The sequence below is a fragment of the Pholcus phalangioides genome, unplaced genomic scaffold (assembly GCF_987345545.1).
Source record: "Pholcus phalangioides strain wild (caught in Gottingen) unplaced genomic scaffold, Ppha-v1.0 ptg000013l_1, whole genome shotgun sequence".
In the NCBI taxonomy this organism is placed as follows: Eukaryota; Metazoa; Arthropoda; class Arachnida; order Araneae; family Pholcidae; genus Pholcus; species Pholcus phalangioides.
The window spans coordinates 18,890,556-18,909,418 of NW_028301606.1; the positions used below are offsets into that span (position 1 = coordinate 18,890,556).

Below are 18,863 nucleotides of genomic sequence, written 5' to 3' on the forward strand. Positions count from 1 at the left end.
ATCAAACAGGTGCTAAAAAGTGACCTGTTACGAAAGTGGCAACAGCTATGGGACAAGAATGCACATAAAGATGCCTACAAGATACAGAAACGCGTCCGGTGGAATGGTACCATTTGGTCTAGAGAGAAAGTTATTATGATAACTGAGCACGGCCCATTACCGACGTATCTAGAACGTTTCAAGACGTCGGACAACGCCATGTGTGCTTGTGGTGAGATTGGATCTTTATGGCATTACCTGACATCTTGCCCATATACAAAAAAATTTCATTTTGGTGCTATTCCTGAAAACGGTCGACTGTGTTTCAAAAGAAGAGTTTTGAAGAGCCCTATGAGCCTTGCTCAGGTGCGGTGGATTATATTGTTCCTCGATAACAACTTACACCGCATACATACTAAGAAGACTGGAAGTGCGCGTCTGAGCGGTGGGAGCGATGACGAGTTCAAACCGGCAAGAGCCCCAGTGATTGATCTTAAGAGGAAATATGATCTTCGACCACGTCGGCGTCAACAAAAGTAACCGATAAATGAAAAACAGAAGCAAGTTCACCTGCAATGAGATGAATCAAGTCATTGATGCCAAGGACGAATTACTAAGTGTTATTTACTCGGCTATATAGTGAATTGTGCTGATCTTAGTTCAACCGGTGACGATTCTGGTAACGACTTGCGGCCTAGACGATGATGATCTGCGACTAATTCACCGTGATTTGAAATTTTATATTCCAAGATTATCGACAATCATTCGATCAATTGACGATTACTATATTCTTATGGGATGGACGGCTGTACACCACCATCTTATAATCCCGTTTATAATTTTGATTGCCCATTGGCGTTGATTGTTTCGATTTTATTTATTTGTTATATGGCTTCAGGAGTTGACGATCAATTTTTATGTAAATTATTTTATTTCGCTGCCTTCGTCTGAGGTGGTCATGTTTTGTTGTTTTTAATAAAACTTTCCGGACACACCCATCCTTCGGAAACGCTTCGATGTCTCTCTGAGATGGGAAGCGGGGTGTGCCCGGTCTTCAAAGGTCAAGATCATGCTGCTGTAATTTATTACGGTCAAGGACATTCTGCGCATACAAAGGTCGCTCTGATTGTGTCCAAGACTAATGTAGCATTTATGAAACAGCTGTCGATCCCAAAGCGTGCATTCTGTGATGTATTCCTGCTAGCTGAGCTGTTTAGATCGGTGCTGAAATTTATCAAGCTACCAGATATTCAAGTTTTTCCATGAATTGATTCCAGAATGGCATCTTGGTTGTCATCACATCCACGAAGATGGAAAACCTTTGTCGCCAACCTCACTGCAGAAATTTTTGATATGCTGCCAGTAAGTGTGTGGAATCATGTCACATCAAAGGACAACTCAGCTGGTCTTGCGTCTCGAGGAGTTAGCCCTGAGCTGCTACAAGGATCTAAACTCTGGTGGCATGGACCACCATTTCTTCGTGATCCATCTACGACCTGACCTAAGCCAAATGATAACTTGCTCAAATCTTCACCTACACCGGAAGAAAGACTGGATCTAGTATACTTGTATGCAACATTGGTCAATGAGCGATTTATTTGAAAAATATTCTTCTTTGTCCAAAATCATTCGTATCGTTACATACCGTTTTAGATTTGTGTTAAAACGCTTCGGGACAAAACCCACTGGCAGCTACACCGCGAAACCTACTGTGAAGCCATTGCATCTGAAATAGAGCGTGTTAATAAAGTGATCATTCGGTGGGTTCAAGACTTACTTCAACGGTGAGAAAACTGCATTCGTAACGGAAGATCATTGCTCTGTAAAAGCATTCTTGGATCATTGAATCCATTTATTGATAAGGATGGTGGTTTACGGGCAGGAGGCAGGATTTCAAGGATCAAAATTAACATATGGATCCAAACACCCAATCATTCTGCCTAAAGATCATCAAATTAGTATGCTTATTATTGCTGAATCTCATATTTTGAATCTATATGCTGGTCCGACACTTCTATCCAACGTCTTGAAACAATCGTATTGGATTATTGGAGCTAAGAGGATGGTACATAGCGTTATTTACAAGTATATTGTGGATTTCCGGTTTTGTAGCAAATCAACTTCCTAGCTGACCTCTAGTCACCATGAACAGACCAACCACTAACTGTGGTGTCGATTTTGCTGGTTCTATTGAGAAAAAACTTCATAAGGGTCGTGGATCCGAATTTTCGAAGAGATACATTGCTCTTTTTATATGCTTGGCAACTAAGGCTGTGTACCTCGCAATTGCGAGTGATCTCTCATCGGATTCATTCATTGCTGCCTTGAAAAGATTAAATGATCGACGTGGCGTGCTATTGAATGTGGGGATAATGCAATGAACGTAGTTGGCGTCACGGCGTAAGCTCGAATATAGTACGGCATTTCAAATATGCAGTATACTTTTATATGCATAATGAATGAAGAATATGAAATGCTAGAATGATGCGAGAATTGCTTAACGACTTGGCCTCTAAGCCATATATGCTATACACATGGCCCGCCGGCTGAATGTGGCCGTCGGTGTCATATGATGTGAATCGCCACCTCAAAATAACTTTGTAGAAATGAACTGAGCGGCACATTTACAGATCGCTTGAGTGACCCGTGGCACAGTTCCGGACCTCTTAAGTGGCCCGCTACACATTTCTAGAGCCCTTAACTTTCCCAGTATCACAGAAAATTCACAAAATGGTTTGAAGAAAAGACTCTTCATGTTCAAGAAAATGTTTTCACAAGTGGGCAGCGGGAAAATATTTTCCCCCTTCTGCTCCGCAGGACATCGGACAAGGGATGGTAGGGATTCGACTGAAGTGACATTTGTGCCCACTTAATGCCTCTATTCCATTCATTAACAACTCTATTAGAGAATTGTCCCTTACCAATCGATACTGGTGTCCCCTTGTAAAAGCAGTCAATTGACGATGTACTAATAATTCATGGTTATATTATTCATCCCGTTGAAAATTTCACACTTCGATCTACGCGATTAAGACAAGATGCCAAGAGCAGCATAAATTTTATGGCATGTGATGACAATGTTGCCTCTCGATATAACGATAATCCTCCTACAACGACATTTTTTCTTGACCACCAGGATGCCGTTATATCGAGGTATCACTGAATCTTGTTTTCCATCCATTGCTCACTGATTTGCAGGAATCCCCCGTAATTTGAATTGCATATACTGTATTTATATATAATTATGTTTTTTATTTCTTTCTATATTTTCTTTTCTAAACTCTGAATGTTGTAATTTTTTTTCAAAATAACTTTCTTTCTATGTATGTATATTATTGACATGGAAAATAAAATTACTTTTCACCGTCCAGCCTCATAACTTTAACAATGGCCGAAAGCTGACGAATGTCGACAGAGCCTGGGTGGTGTACGGTTCTATATATAACTAATTTTTTTAGTTATAATTCATTCAGTAATATAAGAGTGTTTTTTCTAATACGTAACGACCATTTATTATTATTATTATCATCATCAACATTATTCTCTCTTATACAAAATAAGAGGACTTTTCACATTCTGAGCAGCGTTAATTTTTATTCGAAATTCCAGAGGCAAATAGAAAGTTCTAGAAAAATGCGTACGAGCGTCAGACATCCTGCGCGTGACGGCGTAGCACCTGAAGAGGTGATATGACGTAATACATCGAGCGCTATATCCCTCGCTATAAATAGAAGAACGTCGAAAACTGAAGAGCAGTTCCTCGTCAGCACTCAACATTCGTTCGGGTTGTCAATATTTCAGTTCCCATCATACGGCAAGGATGGCTCCCAGATACAAAATACCTGCACTGCCCATGCACGTTGAAAATGCCGGGAAACACGTTAATCAGGAGAATAATTTTTTTCCCTTCTATTGTATCTACTTAATATTAATGATCATGTGTCTCCTGATTGTATATGGAATTTTAATGTTGTTGGCAGTAATGTTGTGTGGAGTCAACTCAGGAGCTGGTAAGTGTTTGGCCAATATAATAGAGTTTATAAACAATTGATTGAAACTGGTTGTGTTGTATCTTACAAAATATTGTTCTTTCATAATAGAGATATACAAATATACTTATCAAAGCCTAATTCAAGCATGCTTGTTAAAAAAAAATTGTGACTAGTAAAAGACAATTTGATAGAACAATCTTTGGCTATTTAATTGCGTTTCCAATTTGTGCTTTTTACGAATGTTCAAATAAGGTATTTCGTTGAAATATGAGTATATATTTTTTAGATAAGGGAAGTCGTGTATTATTCTTTATATATATACGAAATTTAACGTTGAGGAAGAAGAGCCAAAACTAATTGAAATGGTTTTTTATAATGGAAACTTGCTTTTCTAGCGGTAAATGATTGTTTTTTTCCCCCTCGCAACCCCACTCTCAACGTATTGGTTTTTTTCTTTACAAATACCGATATAAATCGGTTCTGTCAGCGTAATTTTAGCACGTTCAATGATGTAGACGTAATATTACGTCGGAAGTTGTATGGAAGAAACACAAAACACCATTTTTTTCGACCATCGTTACGAAGTGGATGCTTGTGTCGATTTTAGGTCACAAAGTGAGCCAACAAACATTTTGTATGACTAGATGAGAGTTTAGTTAAAGATTTTCCCCGGAAATCATCCTCTGCTCGAGTTTGTTTGAGAGCATGTATATTAGAAACAATTCGTAGAGTTTTGAAACTGACTATCGCGTTATCAGATCAGAAATAACATCAGTTATAATATGGAAAGGCGTAAAGATATGAAAAATATTGGGCGTGCTCAGAACCATCAAAATATAAGGATTCTCATCAACGTTACAATTTAATTGATTAGAATGAATAAGTTGAAATGACCAATTAAGGGTAAAATATACAGTTTCATTGATTTCAATGTTATCTTTAAAAATATTTAATATTGCTGAGAAAAGTTTGATATTTATTATCTTTAACTTTGATTCAAATTCTTTAAATTATGTGCAATTTTATAACTATCTGAACACATAAAATTTCAGCAGCCCTCAAGAAAATGACAAGGACCAGGGATCAACTTATTCTAGATGAAAATAGTGTTGTGCATATATATAGGCATATTTGAAGCTGAAGAGAAAGAAAAACAACACCAAGAGAGCCACAATTTCTATAAGACGATGGAGTTTTGGGGAAATATTTTGAAATAATGGGTTCTTTTCGGCAATTACATTATACAGGGGGCATAGGTAGCAAGGCAGAATATTTTACTGGCGAACCGTGGATCCCAGACGCATACTTCCAATTAGAAACGTATCCAAATAATATGTAGAACTCAGATATGCCATTCATGCTGCAAGGGATTGTATAGTCATTACATAACTTATAGTCAAAAAATAACTTTTATACGGACACTCCGTGCTGAAAAATCCAATCACAAAGTTGTTGCCCTGACTCTCCTGATGCCAAGTCAACAAAAAGTTTTCCACTTTTCTAAGTGCAACGTTATCAGAGATTATATAAACCCAGTTAAAACGTTACCCGTATTTAACGGTGTTTCCCCCCCCCCCCCCCAGCTTTCCTCCGTTTTTCGAAATCGAATATATCAATGATATATCAGTATTTTTGCACTTATGCCGGGATTACACTATAAAACTGCTTGTATAAAACTTGAAAAATACAACGAATAAGCTGATCTGTTACATTCGAGCTAATGCAACCGATCAGTTTATTGGTTGCATTTTTCGAATTTTATAAAAGCGATTTTACAAAACTATTACAGTGTAATCCCTGCCTTAGAAACGTAGGATTTTTTTAAAATAACTTTAATACCCCTTGCAACAAGAAAATGACATATCTTAGTACTCCAATTATTTGAATACTTTCTCTAATTGGAAGTATGACTCTAGGATCAACGGTTCACCAGAAGAATACCATAAGCCCTGTTACCAATGTAAATATTGTATGCATGCCCCTACATATGTGATTATGACCTTCAGATTTACTCTAGGGACGTTGATAACAAAACAATTACCGGTCGAAATTTATTTATTTAAAAGAGTCATCACACTAAAAAATTAATCATAGCAAACACGTTTTACGCTCTCAGGTTATCAAGAGAGCAAATGTCTAATACAGGTGTCGCGCAACCGGATTTATCTGACGAGCTATTGCACTACTTCTCTTAATTAATTAAAAATACTTACTAAACGTTAGTAACTCAACATTTCACTAGAAGAGATTATTTGTGCCTTCTCAAATGGTCGATACTGTGTACGCCTTAATGAGAAGTGTGCAAAATTTTGCCACAAACCAAGTTTCTTCTTTTGTGGGATTGAAGCAATCTCTTTAACTATCTGCTCTAGGACGGACCGAATTCGTCACGAAGAGCTGCATAGTTGTATGTATTATTAAATTTTTGTTATATTGTATTTATTCTGTTTCTTTCCCCTTTGAATTTTGTTGTGAATGTGTTGTGTTTGTGAGTGTTTACTTTGAATAATATTGTTTTTTACTAATTATTATTTTTTTTTTCTTCAGTTGGCTCTGACAATCCAATAAAGAACAAAACGGGTGATATTCAGCGTATTGGTAGGACCATGAATTTAGACATCACAAAAAATGGCCCCTCCACCCAATCTTCTAGCTTGGGTCCACATCCGCACGATGGAGTTTCGATTTTGGAAATGTTTAGAACCATGCAATTTGTGGATATCATCGGACGACTCAAAGGAAAAATGCATATCAGTAATGCGGTTTCAACTTCGAGGGAAGATGCAACTCTTACTTCTCAGGAAATAGAAAGGTAATGAAAATGGTTAACGCATTACTTTGGAATATATTTATCTAGTCAATTGTGTGTGTGAGTAATTGCGGTTTTAATTTCAATATTAAATTGACTACTTTTTTTTTCCTCCATCATCATTAGCAACCATGATCAAAACCATGGGAGTCAAGTGATGGTTTTCCATGATCCGGTTCCGAATGTTCTGACCAACCAGTTTGATTTCCATAGTGAGTGAACAGCATCATGACAATCAAATATCCTCCTTTTATTGCGATTAAACTTTTAAAACTGAAATTTTCATTTACATCTTTCGTGCCGCTTCCATCAAACACGTCTTCCAGTGCATAGATTATCGTTGGACCCATATTGCAGTGGCACTCAAACTTTTACCATTCGTCGCTCTTTTGCCTCAATCAAAGTTTATCCGCGGCACGAAAAAATTCAAAAACGTAACAGAATGTGAACTTAACCTCAAAGAAGCAGCATGTAAAACATTACCAAGTATTATTCCGGAAAAACCCTTTTTCCAACTTGAAGTCTTAACTCTCAAATTTGAAAAGCTACAGTGAAGTTAGAAATGACATTTTCATCTTCACAGGAGCTTTCCGAACTCCTGGTAAGACTTCAAATTGGAATTTGTTCTCCTAAATACGTGGCAACGTTTTATATGTTCATTTTGTAAGTGAAGTTTACACATACAAGTGTATTTTTTCACGTTTTCTGTGCTGCATTTTGTTTTTGTTTTTTTTTCGTTTTTGCTGCATAATTATGCATTTTCACTTGCACAGCGTGTCATGCAAAATGTCTTGGGAACGGATAGTAAAATGCGCCAGTTTCGGCTTACCATCATAAGAAACTTTTTTGTCTTTGGAACAATGTTGGGGGATTGCTCATTCCAAACTCCCTCTGCATTTATTATTTTAAAATTTTAAAACTTCTTTTTGTCTTAATTCTGATCTAGATTTTCTCATATTTTTCATGCTAGCTAAATAAAGCTGCTACAACGGGTGCTATGCTCTAACCAAAAATTTTTGATTTATATGTATTTTTGATTTATATTTGCGCTATATTTTTTAACACTTGTCAACCTAAATAGTTTACGCCTGCTAGTTTGCAATAATTATTATATTTTTTTACAGACCCTAATGTGCTGAAAAAAAGGCAGGTCGTAGGTGATGGTGAGTATAATTTTAAAAAAAAGGCCAATAGTTTCATCATCTCAAATTTGTTATAACAGATTTCCAAAAACACTGAAGGAATCAGAGTATTGAATATGAAATTCATCCTAAATGATTCAACCCCGGAGAAAAACGGGTAATTTTTTTTAATGCGGATGCAAATGGATGTTGTTGGCATATTTTAAATTGAATGAAAACATCAAGACAGCAATTTGATTAATTTGAGTTTATCTTTTTAGTTAGCAACAATGGGAAATTAAGGATAAGGTACACAGTTTTTCTTTTGGGTTATCTAAAAACAGATAAAAGATCTTACTGAAAAATATTTTGAATAGCTGTTATTTGATTTCATGAAAGAAATGAATGTTATGCCCAATTCTCTCAATTTTGTGAGATTTTATGAATCTGAACACGTAAATTTCATCAGCTCTCAAAAAATAACACCAGCAAGAAATAAACTCTTTTTAGATACAAATAATTATAAAATAAACTTTTATATAAATCAAAAGTATGTAGACGTATACAAATACCAGCCAGGCAAATTGCCCAATGAGGTGGCTAAGAAAAAAAGTTATGCCCATAAAAAAAATTCTAAAATTTGTTCTAAAATAGTAATAAAGGATATTTTTCTGAAACAGACAAAAAGATGTTTTTCTGAAATCCAAAAAAAAATACGTTTTTCTGAAATGACATAAAAAGAAAAAAAATTGTAGAATAAGTTTTTCCCGACCATGTATTCATCACTTACCCATATATTCAAATATACACCGGGCCAAAGAGATTTAACACGATTGTTATTTCGATTGATTTATGTTTAAACATATATCTAAATTTTATCAGTGTTGAAGTGTTAAAACACTTATATTAAATAAAAATCGTGAAACTCTATAATGCAGTCCATGTTTGTTATAACTACTATGTGTTACAGACCATTCCGTTACAACGACTGGTAAGAGAATTATCAAGTGTTAATGTATGTTGTGTTGTTGTTTTGCACTTTTATAACACCCATTCAATGTTTTAATTACCCTTTATTTCACACAGAGAATGGCAATGCTTTTGAGAAACCATTTGTTCTTTTGAAAGTCAAGTTTCAACCTGTTTATTATGGAGTCAAAGGTTTTGTATTGTTATTATATGTTTCAAGGAAAAATACGATGAAAAACTTGACACTAAATTGAAAAAATAAAATATTTTTTTCTTTCAAAGAAATTACGCAACGATTACGAATTCATATGGAAAATCAAAATATACAAATATATTACTAGCTTTTAATTCATAAATTCAGGTAAAGAAATATTTAATTACGAACGGTGGAACTTCGGTTGAAGAGGATAATTCATCCCACAAAAATGCTCGTTATCAATAGAAAAATCCGAATTTCTCGAATATGGAATCAATCTTCCCATAAGAAATGATGGAAACTTGGATGATTCGTTCAAAAATGATTTATTCCCATAAAATTAACTAATAAAACTGACTTCAATCATTAATACAACAAAATAATAATATAATCAGCAATACAATAATCTAAACATCAATAAACAATAATAGTAAATAATTCCAAACATTATTATAATAAATAATACAATACAAATTATTCATGGTCCGTTCTGTCCATCCCGTTAAAAATGTTGAACACTTCGACATTATCCACACCCGAGTTCTTAAAAAGTAAATTATCTTTTTTCTAAAGATAATTTCTTTAGGGAAAAAACCCAGAAATATTTGGTGAATTGGCGATACAAATGTATTGACGAAAACAAATGAGACAAAGATGTATACGGAGGGTGTCACACCTTGAATAATTTGAACGAGCTATGAGGTGAGTTGATTTTGACTCCCAGAAGTATAGGCCATAATGCATGAATTGCGAATATACCTCTGATTGAAAATAATTTCTTGCTAAATAGTATATTCCAGAAGAAGAAACAAAAATTCTAAAATAAGTGTTGTAATTAATGGTATCCGAGTTCTTATTTTTTGGTAAAAGAATGTTGGAGGAATCATTTTTGGACTTTTCCCTCCTTTTTTCGAAAGACCAAAACTTTCGTTTTATCATGTTGACCCCGGTAATTTATAGTTGATACAGAATTTTTCAAGGATGTCAATTGTTCCCTAATTTAAGTCTGCTAGTAACACTGCTTAATGCACGTACAGCAAGATATTAAGCTTCCTTCCGTCAGGAATAGATTTATTTTCTGCCGAATTTAAGTGAATTAAGAGGTTATTTAAAAAGAGTGAGAACAAAATGGGACTCTACACGGGTCTTCTACCTTGGAACAAGGTGTAAAACCAAAGAAAAAAAAAAAAAGAAAAAGAAAAAAAAAAAAATATATATATATATAATGAGTATTTTCAAAATATGAGTTGCAATGAAAAATATCTGAATAATTGTGTAATTATCAGTATACTGTGTGTCCAAATTCGCCCTTTGTCTGATGAACAATTCGTCATAGAGGTATAGTTTCAATTTAAAAAATGCTCAAAATGTGCTCAGGAATCCCACTGTGCCAGTTTCCAGAGTGGAAATACACTAAATACACTATAAAAAATCTAAATTTTTATAGGGTCCCCATGTTTTCTAACTTCTAATCAGAAGGTTGTTGTCGTGTCTTGCCTAAGATTAACAAAAATATCCCATACTTCTAAGTGGAATATTTACTTAGATATTTGAATTATAAAATCAGAGAGAGAAGTTAGGAAAGAGAAACATAAATGAGGGAAAGAAGAGTTTTCTGTTAGTTGATGCTGTTCTTTTCTCCGATTTTGGAATTCAAATATCGCTACGAATACTTCATTTGGAAACATGAGAAACTTTTTTTGTTTCTAGCGAGGCAGGGCAACAGTTTCTCAATTGAAATATAGAAGACACAGGAGCCATTTACAATTTTAAATTTTTTTTATTTTATCGCGCACCATATTTTCAGTCTCGAAACTGGTACAGAGTGGTTTATGAACACATTTTTTGAGCCTTTTTTTTAATTAGAACTACACCTCTACTACGAACGCTCGATGAGATAAAGGCCGCATTAAGAGATTTTAATCTACATAATAATATACATAATATACATTTTAATATACAGTACATAAAGAAGTAACAATAACGGTGGTAGGAACATGTTCACAGAAATTAAATGCATGATTATTCTACGTTATACTCGTCGGACGGAAATTGGAGAAAATTGAATTTTTTTTATCCTTTTAGTTCTGCCAGTTTCTTTAGTGCTATATTTCTTTAATGCATTAGAGACACAACATCGGTGATGTCAGCACTTGCGATGTCAGACACAAATGGGAAATTAAAATATTTTTTCAGCTCTCCTTCAAAAGGAAAATGTTTTGTTGGACGTATCTCATACACTATACACTTCATGTTTCTTTGCCAACAAATTTGGCCAAGAGATAATGAAATATAGATAGAAGAGAAGAAAGGGAAATGTAGATTCGTAAAGTTCTTGTGAGAGAGGAGGATAAAACTTTAGTTACAAATGTATAAAAAAAAGCGAATTAGAGGAGTAAAAAAAGTAGTAAAAGTCAAGTAATTCAAAGTAAACTAGAAAGTTTTCAATCATAAATACTGTTGGACGATCTCTTTTGTGTCAAGATGCATGATGTTCCACCATTTGTGAAAGATATTAATGACTTTATTCACGGTGTATGGTACGTAAATGATTCAGCATGTGGTATGGTTCATCAGGTGACTGTGTACATTATAAATGATCAAAAATAGTTCAGTAAACTTGCAATGTTAAGAAGAAACACAACAGAAATAAGAACACAATTTTTTATAACCAAGCGTAACTACTTGCAAGATATTTTTTCAATTTAACAGACGAAGAGCTGAAACCATTTGTCAGCAAGGCTATGGATTTCTCGCATTCCAAAATTATTAGCTGGAATGCAATACAGTCGAATCCCGTTATAACGAACTCGAAGAGACCGGAGAAATCACTTCGTTAAAACGAAATTTCGTTATAAAGGAATTCCAAGTCCTTGCATTGTTCCTATGTTAACCTATCTGGGGATTAGAAAAAGTGTTCGTTAAAACGAAACTTTCTCTATAACGGTACTCGTTAAAACGGGATTCGACTGCACTATCAAATGTTTTCAAGGTGCAACAGTGTCCTCTACTTTGTATCCAGATAAATTGAAATAATCAAATTCCTCGATTTACGACTCAGATAGTAATGAACATTAATTACAATACTTATAACGAGGTGTCAACAGTAATAAACGTAACATAAAAAAACGGATAAATAAACCTAAAAAATATTTAATTTTTTATTCTGTTTTTACTGTTGATAAAAATGCAGTGTGAGGTTTTGATGTGTATATGATATCCATCTGATTTTTGGTATTTTACAAAAACGAAATCGCGATTTAACGTACACTTGCTTAGTTTGTATTTAACCATTAAATTAGGGACTCGCTGTATATATGAAAAGGCCTCACGTAAAATATTAAATCTTGCAAATATAATCATTTCAGATACTGATGTATGCTCTTTGAAATCTGAAACTGGACCATGTCAGGCTATCGTGCCTCGATTTTATTTCAATTCGGAGACTGGAAAATGTGAATCATTCGACTATGGCGGCTGTCAGGGTAACGGCAACAACTTCGAGAGCAAAGAAGAATGCCATAGTCGATGCAGTGATAAGGGGTAGCGATTATGTATTGGAAATAATGATTAAACATGGATAAAACTATAAGCCAGACATTATTTTGTCATTTTTTGTTGCAATATGTTGATGAGTTTCAAATTAACACGACTTTCGTCATCGAATTTCTCGTCACTTTGTTACACTATATTTCGCGCCATCCAGTTCGTGAGGAAATGAAGGACTGAAATACATACATGCTACTAAGCAGCATAAAAGGGAGCATGTCACTTTCGAGCATATGCTGCTACCAATGAGCTTATCGGTAATATCTACTCGAGTGCAACCAATAAGCTCATTGGTTGCATTCGCGTGGTAGGCTTTTGTGCTACTTAGTAGCATGTGTATTCCAGGGCTAACGCACTGGAAAGAGCGCATTGACGTGGAGCAAAGAACACTTTTCTTCTTCTTATTATTATTTCATATTGCCTAGGTCATTAAACAGGTAAAAACTGGATAGAACAAATTGTTATGCTGCGAGAAATGCAAATACCTACAGAAAGTGCAAAGTGCGGCTTATACGCTTATACAGTGAAAATTAAAGTTTCGAAATTTATTTAATCGGAATATATTATCTTAATCAGCGCCCCTCGCCGCAAGAAATGCAAATCCCGACATAAAGAGCAAAGCGTGGAAATTTAATTATTATTCGAGCTTTTCGGGATTATGAACGGAATCGTGTAGTGTCTTAGTTACGCCGAAATGGACACGGTCGGCCCTCCGTACAACTCTTTTAAAACTTGTTCCATGTGGCTTTTCGAGAGAATGGGTTGCCATCTGAACATCTTTCCGTCCTCCGATTCCAATTTACGGTAAAAAAAAAAAAATACCTCATTTCCTCATTTCCAGAGAGTCCCACTATGCCTAGTATCTCTCAATATCCATCGAGCCACTGGACCATCGTGGTTAAGTTCAACAGCCAGCTCAATGGGGCGTAGTACGTAAGAAACACAAATTTTCGACCGTAGAATTAGAGAGGGAAATGTTCAACGGCTTTGACGATTGCGGGCAACTTCTTCCTTGCGGCGCATTAACTGCTCCCAGGCCAACACCTACTAGAGAATTTTCAGTGGTACTAGAGTGTTTTCTAGTGGGTGTTGCCCAGGCTCGGGCTGACTCTTGCTGAAGTAGGGTATGACGTGTTCTCTGCCGTCTTTTTTCTTGCGAACCTCAATCCGGTTGTTGCTCACGTCCGCATCGAGGATGAACTCTTTTACTGCTCGTGGAAACGCTCATACTGGAGGAGGTTTAAGCGCTTGTTTCAGTGGCGTTTAAAGGCCCTTTCACCCTCGTCAGTCCTCACACACACACACATATATATATATATGTGTATATATATATGTATATATAATGTATATAATCTTTCACTGATTTGGTTTTCTCGGAATCCGTCCACATTCCCTCTCGAGAGATGATGTGTGCCAATTAGCCGACTCTCTCTCTCTTCATATCTAACTGGCGGAACTTCGTCGAGCTTAATTCGAAGTTGATATCTCTCAGCTTCTCTGCAACTTTTGAAGCACTTCTCGATCAAATTCTCTAGATGTTCCGAGAATATCTCCACAACTATTATAATGTCAACCAAGTACACAATGGTGAACAGTGAGTCCCATTGCCAGATTTGAAATGAGACAGTATTATATGTGTATATTTTTTGCACCATTTTTTGCTTCTGTTAAAACTTTTTGTTCCACTTTGTTTGAAATACAAATACCACTTGCTGATATTTTCCTCATTTCTCCAGCTCATAATTAACAAGTATAGTGGTTGTCGAATGACACATTTTCCCCCTTTATACAAGTAAGGTTTCGTAAGTTTTATCACGATATTGTTCATCAGTCGGCAATTTTCTGATTTAAACATTTATAAACCTAAGGAAATGCCTTTTACAACATGTACTTCGACAAATTTATCAAAGGTTTAAAATTTCCAATTCCATGTTTCTGAGTCTTACTATGCCATAAATTAAATTCGTATTCTAAAAAAAAATTATCTGATCAAAAGTTGTCCCTCTGCCGGTGATTCTGAACATACCAGAGCTATATTTTTATATTTCATCACCCACACATATACTTTTCCAATTACTAAGTTTTTCTTCTACCATGTTTGCTAAAAATAGCTCAATAAATCATTTATAAATTGCTTGTGTGAAAAATGGTGTATTTGCGTTTTTTAGGTAAATTTAAAATTTTGAAGAACTAAAAAATGTCTAGAATTTTTCAAACATGGCATGATGCTACAACACACACAAATATGGATGTCATATAGGTTACTAAAATACGGAAACCAATTTAAAATACCATTATAAAAACTTTTCCAGACATTGTGATAGTATGGTATAGTACATTTGTGCATTTTTTTCTTATTCTCAAGAGCTCTGTCAGTATGTATGGATTAGGTTACGTTAGAACGCTGTACTTTACAAGAAATTTCCAGAATCGCATTAGTTGAAATCTTTACTGTGTATATACAGAGCAGAGACTCAAACAGTAGTCCGCAGGTTTTGGGGATACGTGAGCTAGAATCCCCAAAGTAGGGCAAAATGCAACAGGCAAAATGCCCAACGAGGTGGCTGAGAAAAAGATGCCCATAACACGCACACAAATATAGATGTAATTTAGATTTCTAAAATACAGAAACCAAATTAAAAAATACAATTAAAAAAACTGCTCCGGACTCTGTCACAAAGCTGGGCTAGAAGAGATCTCGGCAACGGGATAAGTCCAGGAGCAAAGTTCTGGCGTTCATTCATTCAGTCGAAAATACAATGTCTAGAAAAAACGTGGTCAATGAAGAACATACTTATTGTGCGCTTTTGATTAATTTATATAGAAACACACATTTCCCAAAATTTATGCGTTCCCTTCTACAAACTCCAAACTTGTTCATTGTTGCCAATCCTCAAGATCCGTATAAACGCATTTTGAATTGAACAACGTCAAGCTACTTCAAAAATATATTATGCCCTTCAATGGAAAAAAATATATATATATCCTGGCAGAAAAAGCATATACCAAGATCATCTGTTTTTTTCCAATGTTTATCCAATGTTATTTCCAATGTTCCGTTTACACTTATCTGTTCTCTGAAAATAGTATTATTTATTATAGATTATACGCATATAATCTTCACTTTCTGTGGGCAATGAGATCAAAACAATGTCATTTGTGTTGATGATGTGGTGACCGGCGATCCCGTTTCGGGTGAGAACAATCCGCGGGGTGTCTTCCTGTGGTATACAATGCATCACGAGAAGAACATTGTTGTATGATTGTGCAGGGCCACATTCGTGGCAAACGTTTTTTCTTTTTGATAATGTAATAATAGTATGCACCAGATACAGTGATGGTAATCAGGATCAGCACAGACAGAATGTACGGCCAAATCACAGCTTCACTTGGATATTCACCTGTTGGTGAAGTACAAGACCCAGCGCCATTGCACTGGAGTTTATGTCCACATATTGCACCATAATATAATGTTGGTCGAACACCTCTTGGAGTGAATCCCAATATCTCACTCGATATGCATTTTCCATCTTTCAAACAGCAAACTCTGCATTGCCATTTGTATTTGCATATGCATGTATCGAGTCCGTGATCTCGACAATAACTACTGTTACATGAACCTGAAGAACAGGTATGAATTCCCCCGCCGCTATCTGAGCAATTTGTTCCATCTCTCTCATAGGTCTTGTTCCAGCAGTTTTTCGAAACACCGTCGCATTTCACTACAGTACATCCAAAATTTTCTCTAGAGCAATTCTTTCCCTGTGCTGATACGGTGCAATTCGTGCAGCACAGATCGGACTTGTCGCTGCATTCGTAACCTTTACTGCGGCGGTAGGTACATTCTTTATCGCTTCCAATGCCTCCTTTCGGAGTACAGCACCTATCTAACTCCTCGCATACATTTTCACTGGGACCACAATCGCATTCCTCGTTGTCTTCTCTCATGCCATTTCCACATTCTGGTGCTAAAGGCTTCATGCATTCCCTTACGTAATCCTCTTTGAGCATTGCACGCATGTTATCGATACTGCACGGCGAGAAGCGATATTTATTTTTCCCAACAGAGCCTCCTTGTATCATTACGTAGTTATATCGATATGGCCTGCAAGTTGCATTCTCGTCTATGTCATGAGGTGCTCCAAAGGAATGACCAAATTCATGGATGAAAACGTACTGCAAAATTACATCGGGATTAGTTCTTACGATACCGAATTTCCCACCCCGTATCGAGCAAATTCCTCCTCCAACTGCTGTGCCCTGAGAACCTGATAACTGGTATCCAGTCAATGCGAATGTCAAATAACTGTTATATGCATGATGAGTATTACCATAAATAACTCTGAAGTCGTGTAAATATGTATCTGTGTCACTGAGTTGTGTACTAAACGGATAGCCCGGTTCGTTCTTGCTCTTGTAAATCTTGAGTTTCCAAGGTAATATTCGGACGACGTCATTTCCAAAATCTGTTGTGCGGAATGCCTTGTCGACTTCGTGCAGCATCAGATACATGTATTGGAGAGCATTTTCCTTTTTCTGTTCGTAAAATCCTGCATCGCCGATCATCTCAACTCTACACACCAGAATATTATAAGAATCCAATATTTCTTTTCTTGTCATGTTTAAATCTTCAAATATTCTATTGATATCCTCAGTATCTGTGAGGCTGGAATTTGAAACTATTATGCTTTTGAAATCATGATCATTCAATTCGTATTTTTCTTCGTCCATGGAATGTCGTGTACTCAAACTATTGAGAGTCCCCGTGAGATTGATATCAACATCTCTATAAACAATTGTCTTTGACCGCATATCACTGAAATACGTCGAAGCCTGTATCAAATTGTATGTGACATTTTGCATTTCGACAATTCCCTCGAAACTGCCGCTGTCCGTTAGGTATCCCGAAACGGAATATTTGTCGTTTTCAAGTCCATACATTTTTCCTCTGAATGGTCCGACGAGCTTTGTTCCATTCCCGTGTATTTCAACAGTGGTCTTCTTCATCAGCGAATCTGGATATTTATTGGCCGATACTTCAACTCTGTGTCCGAAATAGTCAAAACCTATTCGTATGTTGTCTGGCGCATCCATTATTGCTGGTCCTTCTTCATTTTCATCAAAACTTAAGCGTAATTCTATAATTTGGTACTGGGATAAAAATTCCTCCAGTTGAGATGAAACCGTAGAAAATCCACAAAGCATCAACACGAACGTCGATTTCCTAAGGATTTTTGAAATGTGCATTTTTTTCTTTGTCAATTACTGAATGCTATGAAATGTCAGTTGATTATTAATATAATATTGTGGATATTTTTTTTCTCTTTTCACTTTAAAGAATGGACTGCGCAACTGTTATTGATGACCAACAATCATGGGATCACTATTGTTTGAAATTGCCGAATTTCTAAAGAATTTTTTTTTTACCTAAAACTTCATGTTGCATAGTAATTTTGTCTGCGAGAATTAATATGATAGTATGGTATGGTACTTATGTGTTTTTTCTTAGTCTTAAGAGCCCTGTCAGTATGTATAGAAATGGTCAGGTTAAATCACTGAATTTCACAAGAAATTTCCAGAATCGCATTAGTTGAAATCTTTACTGTGTACATACAGAGCAGAGACTTTCAAACAGTGGTCCGCTGGTTTTGGTAATGCGTGAGTTAGGACCCCCAAAATGAGGCAAAATGTCTAACGATGTGTCTGCACGCGCAAATATGGGTATCATATAGATTTCTAAAATACAGAAACCGAATTAAAAATTCAATTATAAAAACTGCTGCGGACTTTGACACGAAGTTGGGCTAGAAGAGATCTCGGCAACGGGATAACTCCAGTGCAAAGTTCTGGCGTTCATTCGTTCAGTCGAAAATGCTTTTCCCATCTAGTAAAATCGTGTCATAAATGAAGAATATCCATATCGTGCGCGTTTGATTAAGTGTTAGCGAGCTCATGTTTTTATTGTATATCGAGTGTGACCCTACTGCAACATTGATTCTAATCATCCCACTGATGTAAACATCCCAAAATGCCGTGATCGAATTTTATTCATAATCTTACGAATTTTGTGCTCCATAGATATTCATTGCGCTGTGATTCTAAGTCAATAACCACAGGCCCGTGTAAATGACAAGTCCAAGGAAACAAAGATAAAACAGTTAATTAATCTTTAATTATTAGGCTACTATAAATAAGGGCATTAAATATACGATTTACAAATAGAAGCTAGGATAGTGCATTACATAATT

General features: G+C 35.8%; 2 protein-coding genes across 2 annotated transcripts; one reads left to right on the top strand and one right to left on the bottom strand.

The window, feature by feature from the left end:
* The first annotated feature begins 3,738 nt into the window (after positions 1-3,738).
* LOC149078725 (uncharacterized) lies at positions 3,739-12,656 on the top strand. The gene is made up of 6 exons (XM_089240509.1): positions 3,739-3,989; positions 6,519-6,783; positions 6,907-6,992; positions 7,905-7,943; positions 8,988-9,062; positions 12,435-12,656. Exons 1-6 carry the CDS (start codon positions 3,800-3,802, stop codon positions 12,611-12,613), a joined length of 834 nt encoding a protein of 277 aa, XP_089096635.1. The 5' UTR covers positions 3,739-3,799; the 3' UTR covers positions 12,614-12,656.
* Positions 12,657-15,768: 3,112 nt separating this feature from the next.
* Positions 15,769-17,709, bottom strand: LOC149078726 (disintegrin and metalloproteinase domain-containing protein 10 homolog). Its single transcript, XM_089240451.1, has one exon. It carries the CDS (start codon positions 17,707-17,709, stop codon positions 15,769-15,771), a length of 1,941 nt encoding a protein of 646 aa, XP_089096577.1.
* Positions 17,710-18,863: the final 1,154 nt, after the last annotated feature.

Excerpts from the sequence above, each read along its gene's own strand:
- LOC149078726 (XM_089240451.1), bottom strand. The coding sequence starts at position 17,709 with ATGGATGCGCCAGACAACATACGAATAGGTTTTGACTATTTCGGACAC.
- LOC149078725 (XM_089240509.1), top strand. The coding sequence starts at position 3,800 with ATGGCTCCCAGATACAAAATACCTGCACTGCCCATGCACGTTGAAAAT. Across the intron at positions 7,944-8,987 it reads AAGGCAGGTCGTAGGTGATG|AGAATGGCAATGCTTTTGAG; the intron begins GTGAGTATAATT and ends TATTTCACACAG. Across the intron at positions 9,063-12,434 it reads TGTTTATTATGGAGTCAAAG|ATACTGATGTATGCTCTTTG; the intron begins GTTTTGTATTGT and ends TAATCATTTCAG.